General features: G+C 42.0%; 1 protein-coding gene across 7 annotated transcripts in view; it reads left to right on the forward strand.

The window, feature by feature from the left end:
• Nucleotides 1–16,043, forward strand: part of serpinh2 (serine (or cysteine) peptidase inhibitor, clade H, member 2) — a 107,608-nt gene extending 91,565 nt beyond the window's left edge. For 6 of the 7 annotated variants that reach the window (XM_051428722.1, XM_051428724.1, XM_051428726.1 and 3 more), the window contains 3 exons: nucleotides 2,536–2,628; nucleotides 3,228–3,460; nucleotides 13,443–16,043. In XM_051428722.1, the coding sequence (XP_051284682.1) occupies nucleotides 2,536–2,628; nucleotides 3,228–3,460; nucleotides 13,443–13,748 (632 nt within the window). In that variant the 3' untranslated portion in view covers nucleotides 13,749–16,043. Of the gene's footprint in view, nucleotides 1–2,535; nucleotides 2,629–3,227; nucleotides 3,461–11,272; nucleotides 11,440–13,442 lie in introns of those variants that run through there. The other variant, XM_051428725.1, reaches the window with a different exon arrangement.
• The last annotated feature ends 3,961 nt before the right edge of the window (nucleotides 16,044–20,004 follow it).

Genomic DNA, 20,004 nt, shown 5'->3' on the forward strand with positions numbered 1-20,004 from the left:
TTGGTTCATTAATTTTGTGGAGGAAATATATAAATTAGATTATACAGCAGATTGCAGCGCACAAATTAGATTACAGAAAATTGGATTCCTTTAGTTTTGATTCATAATTTAAAAGTGGTCGATAGTTTGTTTCTTGTTCCTGCTAGCTGCCCCTCGCTTGTTGTAACTTTTTTTTATTTGTCTTTGATTTCTGGGTCCTAAGGCAATTCGTAGTGTGTGATAATGTAATGTTTCAGAGATGGTGCTGTAATTTCTTTTGGCAACGATCAGGCATCTGCTTCCTTGCCCATTTTTGTTTGCTTCCCTTTAGTTAATTATTAAAGGGGAGAATTTAAAAAGCTCTTCGTTGTCCCTCCTTCCCTGAGCTGTACACAGCATTCAAAGAAAGAGAAGGTCGGGGCAATTAGTAATGGAACATGTTTTTAGCAGCGAGATGTGAAAAGCAAAGAGAATGGCAAGAGGACTGCAGAGAAAGAGCAGTGTAAGGAGAGATTTCTGGGTGGGAAGAGGGACAAAGAGATGCAGCGTGAAAGAAATGGGAGAAAAGTAAAGAGCAAAAACTGAGAAAAGTAAAGAGAGGGTGGCCTGCTGAGAGAGCGAGATTGACAGACATAGTGGAGGGATGTAAAAGGCCTACCTAGGGAGTGCTAGTCCACACTAGTTAATTAATTCAGGCTTTGTTCCTGTTTTAGACAAACAAACACTGGAGACAGAAGAAGAAAAATAAGATTGTGGGGGGAAAAAAACAGTAGAGAGAAACTTCGACAGAAGATAATGCAACAACACGGGGAAGTAGAAGAGGAAAGAAAAGGCGAGAGAGAACAACAAGTCCCCACATATTTAACCTCTAATAATAGCTTCTGAAATACCACAACCACTTGTAATCAAAAGTTGATGAGGGAGGAGAGGGAGCCGGTCTGTCTCATTGATTCTCCTCTGGTTGTTGCCTCAAGTTTACAGTATGTATTGGTAAGTCTGTGTGCGATTGGATTTCTTAGCTGTGCAATTGTCTCATTGTTTATTGTTGATGGATATTAATGGATTCAGGTTTCAAGTGATCTCTCCGCTGCAGTGCTGTCCTATAAAAGAAGATAATGTAGTGCAAACCCAAAGCAGGCTCGCTCGTCTAGACAAAAGCCCACACAGCCACACACAGAGATCAACAGAGTCCGCTGTGCAGGCTGCTGAGGTCATTAAATCCCTGCTCGATACAACTTTTTGGCATTTACACACACATATGAACATATACCGTGGAGAAATTATTCATCATTAGGACATCATTTCAACCACACGGCTGCCACTTCAGGTAACCTTCAGCCAGTTGTTTTTAAATTCCAGTGTGATCATGTTTCACTCTCTGATGCTATAGGAAGCGGAGCGAATGTCTGTGACTTGCACTAGCATGCCTGCGAGGGAGAATCACATGTTGGGACTTGTGATTTGCTGGGTCCAATGGAGGCTGGGTGGTTTTTTGGGAATTAGTCCATTAATTGATCAACAGAAAATTACTCTTCATTAGTTTTGATAATCAATCAAACAATGTAAAGCAGCTCCAATTTAACACAAAGTTCAGTTTACTAGTAATAAAGAATACCAGTCAGCATGTAAAAACAGTTATATAATGACTTCTGTGGCTCTGTTTTTTCTGAAGAAAATTCAATTTTTAGCTTTACAATTGAATGAAAAAATGAGAATAGTTGGCATTTGAGAAGATTTACTCTATTTTATATCATAAATTGAGTATTTTAAATTGTGTGGGATTTTTTGTTCGACAAAGCAAGCCAAAGAAGATGAAATGGGTATTTTTCACAATTTCACATTTTAAAGACTAATTGAATATCGATGATTTAGAGACTAGCAGGCTCTGAACACTTTGTCCAATGCAAGTATTTAATGATAAAGCCAAGGAGTCTGTCTCTAGACTTTAATCATTTTGGTCTTCTTGCACCTTAGTATTGTGTCATGAGTGTGGCAATCTTTTCAACGATTAATTGATAATGAAAATCATTGTTAGTTGCAGTGCTAGCCGGCCCGAGGTGTCATTCACAAAGAGTGACATAAGTACAAGTCATAATCTCTTGACCCCCTCGCTCCATCCAGGGTCCCCTGCACCACTGAATGGGCCAGCGGCTTTGGGAAAGTGTTGTGAGGTTATTACAACAGTAATTCCACTGCTCTCAGCTCCTCCTAAATTGACAGCTGTCATGGGGTTAGCAGGGCCAAGTGGGATGTGGTGAACAGAGAATGGGACGCTGTGGCCTTAAGGACCTCATAACTGCCTCAGTATAGCACTCTCAACTCAGCAGCTTTGAAACGAGTAGACATTTTTTAATGGGCAGTAGATATTGATGATTCTCGAGCAGTGTCAGCAGGTGTCACCGCATAGCAGGTCTATATGTATTTATGAACATGGCATTGTTTAACCTTACGTCCACCTTTTCGCCTATTTCAATCGTTAGGTATATTCTTACTGCCCATCCATGTCAGGCATTCGGTATTCAAAATGCCTCTGTGTTTGTTTGGCTGTTTGTTCAGGGCTGTGGGAGAGAGAGTTCAGCGTGGACAGCACAGATCGTCGTACCTTCTTGGGAAAGAAATACACCAAAGTGATGATGATGCACAGAGCAGGTAAAAAACAGTCTGTCACTGCTGTACTCCTGCCAGCAAATAAATGCAGCGAAAAGCAATTTGAGTTCTAAAATGGCTTGAACATCTGTAAGGTCCAATCTGCTTCCCTCCTATTTATCACTGTGTACCTTATGATTTATTTAACACGCTTTTCATATTTTATGTATTGTCTTAAAACAACAACAAGGGAGAGTGAATTTCTTTTATGACAGCAGCAGTAAAAGATGTTGGAAGGATACATTGTATTCTATTTAATGTTATGTGATGCCATTTACAATTCATGAAAAAGATGACTTTAGTCATCCATTGTCATCCTGTGTAAGGTTGCATTCACATATTGTTTGAGTGGATTTAATCCCACGCTGTAGTGTTTTCCCCTGTTGTTCAGTTCATTTAGGTAGGTGAGAACTCAGGTGGTACCAAATAATGGCAGTGACACAGCTGAAAATGTAAGTCTGAACTAACTTCCAGGAGAACTGCTGTGAGGAGCTACTGCTCTAAACTACTGCTGCAAAAATGTTACAGTATGGCAAAGGTTCTTCTTGACTATCTGATCTTTCCTCAACTCTGTGCATGCCTCTGCCTGTCCTTTTTTCCAGGTCAGTACCGTTACCACGAAGACATGGAAAACATGGTGCAGGTTCTAGAGATGCCTCTCTGGGAAGGTAAGGCCAGCGTGGTCCTCCTGATGCCATTCCATGTTGACAGTCTGACGAGGATGGACAAGCTTCTGACCCTTGAGTTGCTGTCCAAGTGGCTGGAAAAGACCAATATGACTAGTGTGATTATCTCGCTGCCCATAGCGAACATCACCAGCACACTCAGTCTGCAGGTTAGTATAACAAACTTCTAAATGCTTGCATGTATCTTCTGAAAAGTAAAGTGAGAACTCAAAACTATAATGATGAATTTAAAATTAGGATAAGTTATTGTGATACTAGTCATCGGTCATAATAGTAAAACAGGCATTAAGACATCTTACATTAAAGGGTTCAGTTTTTTTGAAGTGGGGTTGTTATCCATAGTCAATGTTTTACTGTGTGTGGCGGTCAGCAGGCCCCAAGTATGGTTTGGTTTTGGTAGTTTAAGTGCATGCCATTTCCTTTGGTACTATTACTACATTTTCTCAACCATAAAACTTCTGTATTCCTAAGCATAAGCCCAACTGTGCCACCCACTATATTACGCCACAGATGAGCAGTTTGGACCAGACTTAAAGTGGTTTATGGAAGAGGAAAACAAATACAGGAAAATAAAAATGAGTGATTATGACAGAGACGATGAAATGTCGTTCACTTTGGAGGCAAGAGAATAAAGGTATACAGAAGAAGAAATTTTGCAAATGGATATTGAACCAGCTGAAAGAGAGAGGGGAAACTATAGTCTGTCATAGCCAGACTTATTTCCTCAGTGCTGTCTCAGCACGGTAACTACAGCCACAGCTATATAAGGCCAATATCACCCAACAGAACACAGTGAAATCTATATGGTGACCAGGACACTTCTTTATTTGATTAGCCTGGAAAAACACAACACAAAGTTTGATTTCAATCTGATCTTGCAACTTTCTGACCGGACCGCAGCTGATCTGCAGCGTAATACAGTGTGTGACACAGTTGGGCTCGTGTAGGAATACGGAAGGTCTATGGTTGAGAAAATGCAGTGCCAAAGGAAAGGACTGTCTAACTGCAAAGTAAAGCAGTGGAAATGTTCTAAAAATAGCGCACACTTAAATTGATATAATTTTTATTTTTCTATTTTTAAGTGGGCCTTTTTTATGATGCTAAAATATGTTTTTCTCCTTACACGGCAATGCGTTGTTTGGTGTCTGTACCAGGACTCCAAACTTTACCTCATACAACCCCAAAAACCAAACTAACCCTTTAAGATGGGAGAAACTTGACCTCAGCCTCCATCAATTATTAACTCAAAGTTTGAACAACTTGCTCCATGATACTCTGCAGTTCTATATAAAATACATTGTAATGTTTTTGGCTCTATAAAATGTTGAGTCTCATACTGTATAGTTCAGGCTAATGCATCATGCTTATGTTGGATGGCAGGCACAGTGTTATCTGTGAAACTACTCTGAAATGTTTGAATAAAAGACTTGGCTGTTGGGCTGAAAAACTGTTGTAGTGTGACCAGAGGGGCTTCAGTAGTTTTCTTTATGTCACTGACAGTGAAGCCCATCTGTGACACCCTGTTCCATTTTAGGTCATGTATTTATGTGAGGTACATCCTCTAGGTTTGTTGTTGCGTCCCTTGTTCCCCTCCCTGTGGTGCACATACGGCTGCAGCTCCTGAATTTCCCCCAAGGCCTTGTCTGGCTCTGGCAAATCCTTGGAGTGAGTGTGAACAACCAGGTGCTCCATTCCCACCAGACACAGCCCATCCTGAATTGGCCTAATTTTCAGAGTCACCTTACCTGCCCTGACAATGGGGTTTGTGGTGTTTTCTTTTTAGGGGCATCTACAGGTGTTCCTGTGGGAGTCATACTGCTTGTTTTGTTTCAGTTTGTCTTTTTCTACTTACCAGTGGACTGAGGTGATGTGCTTATACAGCATATTAAATGTGCAGTGGAGAAGTGGTGGCTCAGCTTTTTAATACCATACTGGGATTTGACAGAGTGGATACCGCATGCAGCCTTGATTGTAGTTTCTTCTTTTAGTTTCTATCTTTCATTCATTTCCTGTCTCCACACACTGCTTCATTTTTCACTTCACCTGATACGGTTTCTCATATCTCCAAGAAATCCAGTCATCATTCTCATTGTTTCTTTGCCTTCTTCATCCTCTTCTTTGGTTTATCCATGTCTCTTCTTCTTTGTTTCCTGCTTCTGTCTTGGCCACCTCCTCTTCCTGACTTGCACTCTGCTTATCTTGGTTCTCTTTCTCTTCCCCTATTCTTTCTCTATTCATATGTCTTTCCCCTTCCTCCTCACTTGGCTGTGTCCCCTCCTCTCTCTCTGTACTTGTGCCTTGCTGCTCTGCCTCTATGTTGTGTATTTCTTCCTCCATGCATTCTTCACCTGTAGTCACTGTTTCTGTCGTCCTCTGCCTCTTTAGTGCTCTTACCCCAAATTCCACAGGGCACGCCTTTGTGTACGTCTGCAACGCAGTTTGGCTCTGTGAGCCTTGTGTTTTCAAATCCTGCCGAGAGCGTTTCAGAAACAGAGCGTCTTCAGAGCGTGTTTTGTGCCCAGCGTTATTTACTTGTATATTTTGTCCTTAAAAAATATACCTCCTGTTACCTGCCTCTGACTTCTGTCCTGGTGCCACAATGTTGATCTAGCACGAAACTCAATACAGAGTCTGCAGACATTTTAAAATTGACCATCTCTATGCTGTTTCTGTGTCTGACTTCCTGCCAGTGCGATCTGCTCTGTGCTGCTTGACGCGAGTGGGTTGCGGCTTACGTCAAAAATAGACCAGCCACGTATTCTAAGCAGGGCAGAGTGGAGTCGCTTCTGTAACTCTTCTGGTGGAATTTGGTTAGCAAGTGAAGCCATGACCTGACTTGTCCCTCTTAGTTCAATGCAGACTCTCTCAGTAGAGTCTGAATGTCACTCCTTGCCATACTTTTCCTCTCTCCTTTGAGATGATGGCATACAGCTGTACACCCAGCATTGGGCTGTAACAGCCTTCAGCAGGGAATCAAACCCTAGCTTCTAGGAGTCTAAGAGGGGCCTGAGGATGACCAAGGCCTGTAGCTCCTCGGTAGGCTTCAGAAGTCTACCAAAGATCTCCTTTTGCAAGACCACAAAGGTCATGCCACAGCCCAGCTGGTAGTCTGCCCGTATTTCTGCTGCTGTTAACCCCAGAGGCAACAGGTAGCTGGCCTGAGTCAGAAAAGAGTAAGCCAGGACGAGCACCAAGCCGACAGGCAGTAGCTTAGTGGCTTCTGATGCTAATGTGAGTGCACAGGGGTTGTTTAGGTTCAAACAGGCCAAACTGGGGCTGTGTTGGGCTGCTGACTGGAAGGTTGGAGAGTTGTCGAGCTAGAGGAAGAGCACGTTTTCGTCCAGGCCGCAGGGTCCATAGCAGGGGCAAAGGCACAGACAAGTTGCTAGAATCACACAGGCCTCCAAGCCTCTGAGATTGGCCTGCTGATGGGGGTCATGGCAAAAAGAAAGTTTCCTTTCCAAGCTTATTGTACTGACATTAGTTGCAGTCATAGTTCTACAGGTTAGGTTTTTCATTTGCAGTTTACCAAATAATGCATTCACTGGGGATGTCTCAAGTTTTTTTTTGAAACATTGAAAAAAACAGGTGCAGTCTACTAAATTTGGAATACCTTATTTTTCATCAGCTACATGATCCAAATGCTGATGGTCATGGTTTAACACTATGAAGCTGATTTAATAGATGGACACTGTTGGTGTTGGTGTGTATTGGTGTTACAGAGAGTGGAGAGTGGAGGTTCTTCCCTCACAAATTATTATTAGCGTACAGACAGCGGCTTGCAGAGAGCAGACAAACCTGACAACAGCCAAGTTTAATTTCAAGTTACTTACAGAATTCCTGTAAATTAGCTGCAGCTGATATGACCTTCCAAAGGAAATGTTTGCCATTTAAACTGGCAAAAGTGACACCCATGGTCAACACCAGCTCAAAATGAGGAGCTTCTACATGAATGCTTTGTCCCCTGTTTTATGCTAATAAGAAAGAGAGTGGAGAAAAGATTCTGTAACAGATTTGTTAGCTTGTTCTCTTGCATATGCAAGCTAAATGCGAACGCTGCAGGGCCTGGATAAGATGAGCAAAACACAGTAAAGAAAGATTGGGTATTTAAGACTTTGGTGATCCATCAAAATATTTATAATATATGGCTCGGGACACCTTTAGTACTCGCTGTTACTCACAAATAAGAGACCTTAATATGCAAAGTGACCTTGCATTATTTGCACAAATTTGATAACTGGATTATTTTGTACAGAGTCTGTGTTCTGATTGTAAAGGCAGTACAGTTATGAAGCAGAGCCATACAACCTTGGGATCAGCACAGGTTATTTTCATTAAGTTTAAACATTTTCAAATGGCATTATTGCATCCTCACCTCACAACTTAGAGCCATTTCTGTCTGTTTGCGTCCTCTTGCATCTTTCCATTGACTTTGTATGCTATCATGGCTTCTAAATTTGCATCACGTTCAGTCTGAACACACCCTTTGATTCAGAGAGAGGGATACAGGAGTTAGTAGAATAACAGTTGTGGATGAGTGACAAAGACATAGGGCGAGAAAAGGAGAGAAAGAGAGAGAGGTTAGTTGAACCTGACACATACAGAGGGCATACCAGTAAAACCCATTTCCCCAGGGCCCTGTACACTGACTGGAACCTAATACCATGTCCTCTTTACATGTACATTGTAACCTCATCATGGACTGATGAAATCCACTTTGCCCTCTTTCTAGTTTAACAAACATCTCTGAAGAGTTGTGCTGCCATGTTATTCTGCTAGCCATGCCCTGAAGAACAAGCTTTTGACATTAACATTGTCAGGACACTCTGGGGAGGAGGCTGTAATCTAGAACTAAAGCTTGAAACAACTGCTTTTGACACGGCAATGACTTTGCCAGGGAAAAGAGCAGGAAACATACTGTTGCACAAATCCCCTTTTTTTCTCTTGCAGGAGAGTCTGCCAGACAGAAGAAAAAACATTTACTTTTTACCTGTAAATAACCCGAAGTAGCTGTTCTGTGCTCTCATTATGTAACCTAATTATGGACAAGCACTTAAATGATTTGACCTCTGTTTCTCCGACTCGTCACGTGTTGTCTCCCTCCGTTTGCTCTCTCAAGAAAAAGAAGTGAATTTGAGGAATCATTATGAACGGGCTAATGCTCTGAACAAACCCTCAACCCACTCCGATCTCATTTTGTCTGTCTGTCCAACCCCTCTGGCCACTGACAGCCAGCCATGTCTTCTCTGACAATCATTTTTCCAATTGGGTCGGGCAAATAATTGCTCATCACCGTGCGTTAATACTGTTTACCACTCTGTCTGTCAGTGCTTGGGATGGCCATGGATTCCTGAGATTAGAGGGCGGCATCTGGACAAACAAAAGATCATAGTAGTGTGTGTGCGTATGTCAGCCCTAACACTCGTGTCCTCTGTGAGGCAAATGAGAACAAACAAACGTACGCACCTCTGAGTCGCATGGATTTGCCACATGCAAACGTGCCCATTCCCTCTTTCACCTCCGTCCCCTCTGTCTTATCAGTCCCAGAGATCTAATTCCTTTTTGTAGGTCTCACATGTGACTGTAATGCGCCATCACTCAGCATCACATTGGCTCTGCTGACCTAAATAGGAATGACATTCGGCAGGCAAGTGAGCAAGAGAGGTGGAGGAGGACGAGAGGGGGGTCAATGATTGCTCGGGGACAAGTGTCACAGAGAACTATAAATAGCTGCAGAATTCTGCCTTTTTCTTTCTTAACGTCTCCCTATTTGTGGTGTTCTCCTCTGGTGAAGGGCAGACTGTGTCGGAGTCTGTAGCCAGAGACGGAGAACCCTCTTAACAAGCCTGGCCCGGAGGTCACTGAATAAACCACCCTCATCGCTCTCTCCCTCTGTCTCTGATCCAGTGCTGACCAGGCCACACACACACGTACACACTAATGGTCAAGCTTGAGCTCCATTCTGGCTGTATCTCATGTCGGTGACTAAGACATATGAGTGTGCACCGGAGAGCTCACTCAATCACGGCTAATGAGGTCAAAAGGCCATCAAATATTTACAAGAGCACACTCCACAGTATACAGTGTCGAGGGACAGCTGTTTTAACACAGCCACGACAGCCCTGCATCATATGAATTAATCAGATGTGTTTAATGGCCATTAGTTGAATATCTCACTAAAAGCTAAGGCTTCTTTTTCCTTTTTCATTCGTGGTGAAATTGCCCTGTGGAATAAAAGGCGGCTCGTGTATATATGAGCGAGTGAATGAGACACAGAGAGCGTATTGACCCTGCAGAAGAGGTAAAAGCCCATGTAAATAAGATACCAATAGCGGTTTTGCTGATGAGACTCAATAAAGAGCTGGAGAGGCTTTGAAGCCTCAAGAGAGCTGATAGAATAAGAAAGGAGTTTTTTTTAAAGACTGCATCAAATGTTTCCATGAAATGGAGCTGTGATGATGCCAGTGACACATACCACATACTTGAAACCACCCACGCAGGATGTTAAGGGCAGTATTGAATTAAGCAGAACATGTTTGTAGTTGTGAAAGGTGACAGCACCTTAAAAGAATCATTGGGTAGGTTTGATTGGTAAGCCAGAGGGAACAGGAGGTGTAAACTGTGCAGAAGCAGTGTAGATAAGGAGATTTTTACTGCTTTCTTACGATTGTTGGGCTGATTATACTCACAATGTAGGTGTCACAATTGATTAGACCAGGTTGGACCTAGTTTGTTTTAGTCAGGATCAGTGTGGAGATAAAATGATTCCATGTGGGGCATTGAAGAATTTGAACCATTTTCCTTTTGATCCCATTAATGCCCAATGTTCTCATTAATAATTAAAAAATGCACTTTACATGCACCCTTTATTGTACAGCAGTGAAATGATAGTGAAGAGGCAGACAGGAAACAACTGGAGAGAAAGAGGGGCATGACATGCAACAACAGTTTCCACCAGGGATGTTGCATGCACTGTAACCATTTGGCTACCAGGGTGCTAACATACTTGGTATTTGCAACAGAATTGAGACCACGGGCATCACATATTCAATTAATCATTTTAGTAGTTTTTCAACCAAAAATGCCAAATAGCCCCTAGTTCCAGCTTCTTATGTATGGGGATTTGCTGCTTTTCTCTGTTTTTGTATACTGGAAATTTTGGAGTTTTGGATTGTACAAAACAAGCCATCTGAAGACGTCATCTTGGGCACTGGGAAATTGTAATGGCCATTTTTTCACCATGATCTGACATGTCATAGATCCAATGATTTATCCAGAATATAATCAATAAGGAAAATAAGTGCTAGTTGCAGCCTTAAGTATAATATTGCGGTGTGCCATGAGAATTATTTTGTCCGTAGCTTTGCTCGAGTTCACTCTCACTCTTGCTCACGCTCACTTTCTCTTCATCCACTATCTCATCCAAATGTAGTGCTTTTCCGTCTCTTTGCCTCTTCTTGCAAATTGCAACAGTAATTAGCAAAGTAGACTGTTTTTGATTGATGTCCATTTCTGTTTTTGTACAGGAACAGAAATATTCAAATCCTTGTGGAATACAATGGAAAAGAAGATGCTTAATTGCACCTTTGGGGACATGGCTCTATTGCATTTCCAAAAGCAATAAATGCAATATGCAATTCAAAGACATTAAACGTCCCATAAGACCATAAAAACTATTATAAGAAATAGTTACACAAGCCCATTCAGGACTATACACAGTTTTTGGAAGTTACCTAGTGATACATTATTACGACTTTAGCTGCTATTTGACTGTGTAGACAAAAAAAATTATGTGTGGTGTGTAGTCTTTCCAACGTTTTCATAATGTTAAAGTATTTTCCCAGTTCATGTTCCACAGTTGGAAGCAGCAGCTAATATAAAAGAGCTCTCTTTAGCAGTAGTCTCCGTTTGATCTCTGCTTTTCTTCTCTCCTTCCTTTCTTCCCCATTGTCATTATTAAGGCTGCTCTGTCTCTTAACATCAGCCACAGTGACCCCTCACAGATGGAGCCGTAACATGTCCTGGCTGCCACAACCTATCCACTTAAAACCCCCACAGGTACACCCAACAAGCTACTTAGTGGGCCCAACCATCGAGCTGAAATAATGTGATGCGGAGTGCTGCACGCCTGAGGGTTGACGCCATGCTACCTCAGGCCTGGTTAGACTGTCACACCGCTGTAGGCCAAGTAAGCCCTACACACACACACACACACACACAGGAAACTACCAGCTGACAATGCCCGTGGCTCTCACTCGCAGACAAATAGCTCGTTGATGCTGTGTGCAAGGCATCAGCAGTCCGCCCAGTGCTGTTCCATCTAAGATTCATGTAGCGCTTCAGAGAGAAAGGGCAGCCAAAGAGCACCTCCCGGAGGTTTTTCTGCCCATATAATGCAGTGCCACACCTCTGTGGTGCACAAGGCCTCCATAGGCTCCTCTGAAACCCCTGGCCTGTTTCCCAGCTGGCAGCCAGGTCCCTTAATTTTTAAACACTTTGCGGCTTAAAAAAAAAATTAACCAAGTGCTTTTGCCTTGACAAGCAGAGTAAGAGAGTCGGAGAGAAGTGCTAGGTCATGTGGGGTTGGTTGGTACTATTTATATTCTTCATAGTTGTACCTGCACTACTGTAGGCCAAGTGAGCTGGATCCTCAAGGAACAATGGAATAGCAAGGATGAGAGTGACACAGAGAGACAAAGAAACCAGCTGCTTTTTTTCATGCACACATTTGTCTTAAACAATTTGAGGAATCCACTGGCGTAAGTCTGTTTCTGTTTCCCCCGTTAGATAAAAAGCGGAAAACCTTGAAATCATTGCCGATGTAGATCGAGAAGTTGAGGGAGCAATGTATAACCGGGCGAGCTAGCCTGTCAGAGGGAAGAGAAGGATGAGGCGGGGAGGAAAAAGACTGAGTTAGGAGCAGAGAGAGAGAGACAGAGTGGGATAAAATAGAGGCACGCGGGGCAGATGAGGGATGGGGATGCCAGGGAAGTGGCAGAGCAGCGGAGGAAGACAGTGATGTAGTGGTAGCGGGTGCAAGAAGAGAGGAAGAGAGGAGGAATAATGGATGAGGACAATAGAAGTGCATTAGAACAGGGGGTGGTGTCTTTGTGGAGAGGGAGCTTTGCATGAAAACATTGGAAAGAGAATGGCAGATGCCTACAACTGCATATACATCTGCTTATTTCATGTTCAGGCATAAGCTGACATGATCCAGTTTTAACTTCTTGTTGCGTGCACATCTCAACTTTTAAGCAGGAAAGCAGGCATTCTACATGGATTATTACATTTGCCCATTAGCATGAGCTAAGCTATAACAATGTGGTTTTGGAAAGAAAGCCAGCAAGGCATCATCCACATAACATTTCCTGACAACTCGTCCAAATAACGTTGCATTATTGTCTGCCAATGAAGTTTAATCAGCTAAAGTTTGCCAGAAAACAAGATCCTCACCCACTCATCTTCCTCTGCAACTTTTCTTCCAGCCGTGGCCTTCCGCGCATCCACACACAAGTCCGCACAGTCACACACTCACACCCACACATGCTCTCATCTGGCCCCTGGAGAAGCCTGTCACTGTGAGTGGCCCTCTGCCATGGGAGGATAAACTACCTGTCATGACGACGACTTTCTGTGGAATTCATATCAGAGGCAAAACAAAGGAGGTGCTGAGGTCACGGGGCATCACTCTTAAATTATTCATCCTCTGCTTCCTCCTTCCGTCTCCTCTCTGCCTGTCGCCCACTTTGTTCTGCCAGCTCACAACAAGGGCAACTGTCAGCCTCCTTCCCATCTAAAATTTTTGGTATAGAAAGTAAATAAACATTATGGTGAAAAACTCCTTTAGAAAAGATACTGATTGACTGTTTTGGAGGGTATGTTTATGTTTACGTTAAGCATGTGGCGAGGCGCAGCGCATGTCTCCCACTTCTGAAGGTCACAGCATCATGAAATTTTAAAATGTGCTTTTCCTCCTACTTGTTGTTTAGTCTTCTTGCGTGCATAATTGATCAGTGTCCTGGCAGCTGCTTGTTCTCATACACTTGCGGTACGTCTCTATTTGGGGCGGTCTCATGTTTTTGGAGAACTGATTCACGGGCAGTCCATAAATCCCATCACTGTGTTTTCCAGAAACAGTTGACTGCTCTGGGCCTGACTGACGCGTGGGACCAGAAAGCAGCTGATTTCTCTGGGGTGTCGGACAAGAGCAAGGGGAAACTCCATCTTGGCGGAGTCCTCCACTGGGCTTCCCTGGAGCTGGCTGCTCAAGCTGGGAAAGGAGACGCAGAACTCGAGGAGGAGAACATAGACAAGCCCAAGATGTTCTACGCCGATCACCCCTTCATCATCGTCGTTAGAGATAACGCTACTGGAGCCCTGCTGCTGATGGGAGCTCTGGACCATGCAGAGGGAGAGGCCCTCCATGATGAACTGTAGCACCCTCCACCCATCCATCCAGTTTTCCTGTCTTTTTTTGGTGCTGTCTCTTACACACTCCCTTTCAAAGACTACACGCTGGTTTCTAAGTCGAGACATTGTCATTCACAGTGGCACACTATCGCATCAGACTACAGCTGGCTGTCATACATTGACACTGCACAGTCTCACGCTGACTGACACTGACACTGCCATACCCGACACTTACACAGTCGCACACATACAGACACCTACATGGCAGACGTTAAATGAAAATACTGTACAAGACATTACTAAAGTTGATGGACACAGAGCAAAACACTAACTTGGAGAGACTCCCTGCATTTTCTGTCGCCCACACATGTGCAACCACACACACACACACACACACACACACACACACACACACACACACACACACACACACACACATTCAAGGCCTCGATGATCAAGTCAATACAAAACAAAATGACAAACCAGAGTGCACTGACTAACACTAACATGCTGACAAGCAGAAGTGGTTACACTGACACAACACTTACAGCAGCATCAACAAAGAACCTTATCGCAGAGAGGCTCGCAGTGACACTTGAATCCTCCTTGTCAGGCAAACACCAGGGTAGGTGAATGGGTGTGTGGGTGTGTGTGTGGTGACCGACAGATCAAGGGTGCCCATGAGGCCGCTCTCGGAGCTGGCAGGGACTGTGGCGGGGTCCCCTGGGCTACATCTGAGGAAGACTGATAGATCAGCCAAGTGCTTATTGATGAGCCAGCTTAATGCTAATGGCCATAATGAGTCACAACGCTTGTCAACAACACGGAGAGGACGGGGAACCTTTTAATCCCTTAATACCATCAGGAATCGATGACACACTGATAGGCCACTGGAAACAAACATGAATGACATCACTTGACTTAATGTAACAACTTAATATTTAGGATGACTACAGCAATTCAAAGAGGTATTAATTTGTATTTGTATATTTAGTTTTTAAAGCACAAGAGTGGATGGTTGACATATTTGAACTACGGTAGCTACCGTTTGAGTGTATGTTTGATATTAGATGAGGTGCTTTTTTTTTTTTTAATAAATCATTTCTAGCCTTGTTTTAATTATTTTTTTCACTACAGTATATTTATCAATGTTTTAACCTGATCTTAATACAAACCAATCAACCATTGAAATGTACAATTAATACGTGTGGATTGGCACACCTCCATCTTTCTTGACGGGATTGATGCAGCAAGATACAAGGCAATTTTTTTTCCTTATTACCTCCACCCTGAACTGAATTGGCTGCTGTTGAACCTGATGGATGTATGTAAGCAGATTTAAAGCCAGTTATTGAATTTTGAGGGGCAGCACATAATAGGCTAGTAGTGTCTATAAAGTGCAGCAACAGCTGTGTCAACACACAAAGGCTTCTCAGCAAACAAACGTTTTTACCAATGAATAATTGAGATATAAGATATGAGTGAATGAAAAAATAGTCCCTCCTTGCCATCCCTCTTAAAACTCTAAGCATTTTGGTATCTTTGATATTATAACTACAACATTTCTGTCCAGCTAATGTACAAAAGGTGCTTTGTTGTTCTACTGGCTGTTCATGTGTCTTCACACACAAAACACTTGCTGTATACAGTATTTCTTGAAGGAAAAAAGGAAATGCATGCAACATCTGTCCTGTTATAGTGCTAAGTAACAGTGTCTAGACACACAGCTGGTCTGTCTGATACACAGCATTCAATGAATCTGTTCCTGTAACACCCCGGTATTACAGCTTTGTTCCTAATTTAGCCCTCTGCACAGGTCTGCTCAGCAACAGTATGTGTAGTGCATGTGTGTGTGTTCGTGTACTGTTCATGTATGCGTTCATGTGTTAACAAAGCTACTACAATGACCTCTCTGCAATGGCCTCCTGTACAGTGGAGACTTGTAAAGGGCACTATACTGCAGGTATACTCCACACTGAATAAACCCGGGAGCTCAATTTAGACAAGCTGATGATGGATCCGAGGCCGTCTGCTGTGCGCACATCAATCCTGCTCACTCCAACATCAGCTCCCCGCTGACTCACCTTCACATTTCATTCAGTTCAGAACACTCACAAACACATGCATGTCCACATCCACCCACATGTAGCCAGCAATAATCTGACTGACAAAGAAAAGCTAAGAAAACTAGAATTCAGTGATGTGTAGAGCGCCTATATGTACAGTATTCAAAGAATGAGCGTAGGTTATATATGCCAATGTCAAAATATACAATGTTTTATACAGGCATTGCAGCAATAAATACATATGAGCTTCATTTTATTCTGTCTTTCAGTGCCAGTGTTTATGTCGTACCACTTTTTTAAGCAGCAGCTGGTGTCATTGTCAAGGTACAGGATGTAGAGTGGCCAAAAGCTAGTGCTCAATTCCCTGCAGTGGATGTACTTCAGCTGTAGGAGTGGAACTGGATACAGGCTGTTTTTTGTTTTGTTTACAGTCACTACCAAATACTTTAAAGCCAGAAGGTAAGCCTTTAAATGCACACAGACCTTATGTAAGATTCAGGTCTGTTAGGTTCTACATACATAGGTTTTAAAATGTAATCCACAAAATAATTAAATAGATTTGTCTTTGAAAGAAGCCATTCTGAATGTTGCCATGCCACTGTGTTTAATATATTCCAAAATGAGTTGTATTCCTAGTGGTTTTTGAGGCAGTGTTTTTTTTTATTTTATTTATTGACGGTTTGTGTGTTTGTCTCTCTTCAGCACACACTGTGTCCGGGAGCACTCTTCGGCAAGCAGCAAGCAGCGATATTTTGGACAGGTAATTGAGGTGAACTGCATTATGAGCTCTCTGTGCTAACTTGACACTATCACCAACAGTAACTTCCCCCCCACTCTCTCGTATGAGAAAAAGGTTTGAAGGGAATTTAATGTTTAATCTGGGTTTTTAAATAAAACATGATAAAAGAGGGACCATGAACTTCCTGTCGTTCCTGCCGCCTGGTGTGATGGGTTCAACTCTTGGACAATCCAAGCGGCAGAAAAGAGGGCGAGACAGCGAAAGAGCACTCAGCACAGAGTCATCCCAGTTACAGTACAGTACTTACCCTTTAGAGGAAGTCATAGAAGTGGCTCTGCTCAACTGGGGGTCAACTTGCTGATAGGGATGCTACAGGGGCCCCTCCATTTTCGCCTTGCTCTTGTTAAAAGCTTGAGATAGGTCAAAAGTAAGAGGCAGGCCTGTGATACATGAAAAGCAGCAATGTTTTGTGCTTGTGTTTGACCGTAGGGACAGCTTACTGACATTCTGTAAAGCCACACAGATACCCAACTGCTTCAGACCATTTCCATTCAGATGTGGATTTAAACCTCCGTGGGGAATGGCAGATAGGATTGTAATGAAGAGGCACTTTCTCAGCTATTTAAATCTCAAAATGGCCTTCAGATAAATAAAGTTAACAAGTGTGTATAGCATAGCAAGAGTTCACATTTGGGTAAAAAGCTGGGATATGCCTTTCTGGTACTGTTAGTGGCTCAAGGAAAACTTAGTTCATTAAAACCAATCTAGTTAATTTTGTATGAATTGTTTAATGTGTTATGTGTAATTTTAGCAAATAGGCTGTGGATTAATGAATTATGAGCCTTCAGATATGGAAAAAATAAGATATTGACCTGAATTGAAAGAAAAGCGACACAGATGGAGATAGAAATACAAAAACTATGCCTGTTAAAACAGACTAGTGCCACGACTGAAATGATCAGGGATCTGTAACATAAATACATTAATGCATTTTCTCTAAAATATTTTTTTGTGACAGGAACACCCTCTCTACATCACACACACTTCTTGGTGTAGTCCTGTTGATGCTACTGGTAGACTATAATTGAATGGAAATGTCTGGGTGCATGTGATAAATGAAGACCACAAGCAACTTGGGGTTCAGTGTTTTGCTCAAGGACAAACCATAAACAGACGACCCTCTCTACCTCCTGAGAAAGTCTCTCCATGCAGCGTTACTTCGATATCAACCTTAATGTAACATCATTTATTCTTATTTAATTATAACATCTATCAAGTTATGCCACTTTATATAATGTCAGCCAATAGAAGTACATTCCTTACAAGGCTAACATTATCAGCGTCTTGTTGTGGTCACAGAAAAAAAATTCAACATATTAATAAACAAGTAATTACAGTTTTTATTACAGTGAAACAGTAATTTACCGATCAAGCTGTTGCAGTGGAGCTATAAAAGGTGAATATACATAACTTACTAAATATTTCTGTGTTTTATTGTATTAAGCAAGTGAGGTAGCTAGCTAGCTAATGTTAGCTATTTTTAACGTTTGCTAACTAAACTAGCTTGTGAGACATTTTTACATTTAAGAACACATTTAGAAGTTCAGTTCATAATTATCTGGACATAACATTAACGTAACATTCAAAGGAATTATATTTCAGGTGTGTAATACTAAAATGTATGTTTCACTATGTTATATGTTTTTGGGAGTTATGATTCAGTGTTTTAAATATAGTCATAAGAACAAGACAGAAAACATCTTTTCAATAATTTTTTAATATTTAAAAACAAAAGTTTGTATTAATTCTTCATTAAGGCACATCAAGTAACTGAAAAACATAAGGTAATATGTCAGAACTACTCTAACTTCTCTCACGGCAGACATTTTGTCTCTTTAAGGAAGGAAAAGCACAGGTGTAACTTAATAACTAATAATATTAATTATGGCTCTGTTCCACTTGTGTTTCCCTGTAAACCATGAACATGACCATCATGCATTATTACAGCTTTTCCACACTAGATATTTTTCGGCATGTAAAGCAGAAACAGCACAGGTGTAATTAATAATATAACGAGTCCATTCCATACAGGTGAGCTACTTCCAGGGTTGGTATTATTGTGCGTGCTGGCTCACTGACGTAGCTTACTGGGACACTTGGTGGAGCTGAGCCATCATTAACAACATTTGTTCCACCTGTGCTTCTCCTGCTATGACAAGTCAGAAAGTCTGCAGTGAAAACAAGTCTGTAACCGGCCCCAGCACTGACACATGTGAGTGAAATGTCATTTATGGGTTGGTTTAGTATCTTGCTAGTCAGGGTACACTTGAATCCTGTGCTCTTTCATAATTGAGTGTGGTTATGTTATCAGAGAGAGAGAGAAACCTTGATGATGCTACTGGAAGACCTTGCACAACATTCAGTTATCCAGGTTATAGACAGTACCTTTTCACTCAGTGCTTGATATATATATTAAGGATTTTCAAACATATAGCTATGACAAATTTGGGTGGCAAACCACAGTACTCCCATTGTGGCAGTATCTTCAAGCTCTGGCTTCTCATTTGTTATCAGTGACTGGCAGGGCTAACCTGACCAGTATGGTTTTGTCTAACACTCAACACACTTTCCAGGAAGAGTTTGCGCCTGTAAATAAAAGTTTTCCATGTGCCACCACGTGAACTATTTGAACTGTATATTTTTTGTATAAATGCATGTAACTTTAAACCCATATGTGATAAGTGGGATCACACTTGGGAAACCGCAAGCCTACAGAAAACTTTTGAAGGCTAAATATCACACAATAGCTTTACTCTGTCACTATTGTCTATTGTCTTTCTCAGCAGCAGATAGTTAATCTGCCTGAAGCAGACTGTCTGCAGCAGCCCATATTAATGTTATTGATCATTGTCAACTTTTGTGCTTCCTCCAACCTCAGATCACACTACTGTGGGCTTTCATGGCTTTTTCCTTTCCAGTAAAGGTTTCTTTTTTCATTTTTCCCTTTCTCTGTTCTTCTCCCCAATAACCTGTCTCCTTTATTGCACACAGTCCTTAGAAAGTGACAACTTGAGAAACTGAATCAAAGTTTCAATAAAGCCTGGACTGCTGTGGGCTTTGACAAGTGAGGTGGCTAGAGTGGAACAGTACAGAATGAGACTGAAGGAGGACATATCGGTTCCAGAAAGATAAATAGTTCATGAAGCTGTTGACTTCACCATTTTATTACTTTTGTCTCCGAATTTTCCGCCTGCCTGCAGCTCTTTCTACCCACAAATTATTCATCATGCTCCCCACAGGCCCCAGCTGTCAATCCCAGGATTAGGAGTTGGTGAAGATGGGAGTTGTAAGTTTGTCATGAGCTCAGGTGCACAGATACTTGCCAGGATCTTGATAAAACTATGAAAGCTATTATGATACCATATAATCATTTCAGCTTTACTTAGAAAAAGACAAAGCTGCAGCAGTGCAGACAAGA

The sequence above is a fragment of the Dicentrarchus labrax genome, unplaced genomic scaffold (assembly GCF_905237075.1).
Source record: "Dicentrarchus labrax unplaced genomic scaffold, dlabrax2021, whole genome shotgun sequence".
NCBI lineage: Eukaryota > Metazoa > Chordata > Actinopteri > Moronidae > Dicentrarchus > Dicentrarchus labrax.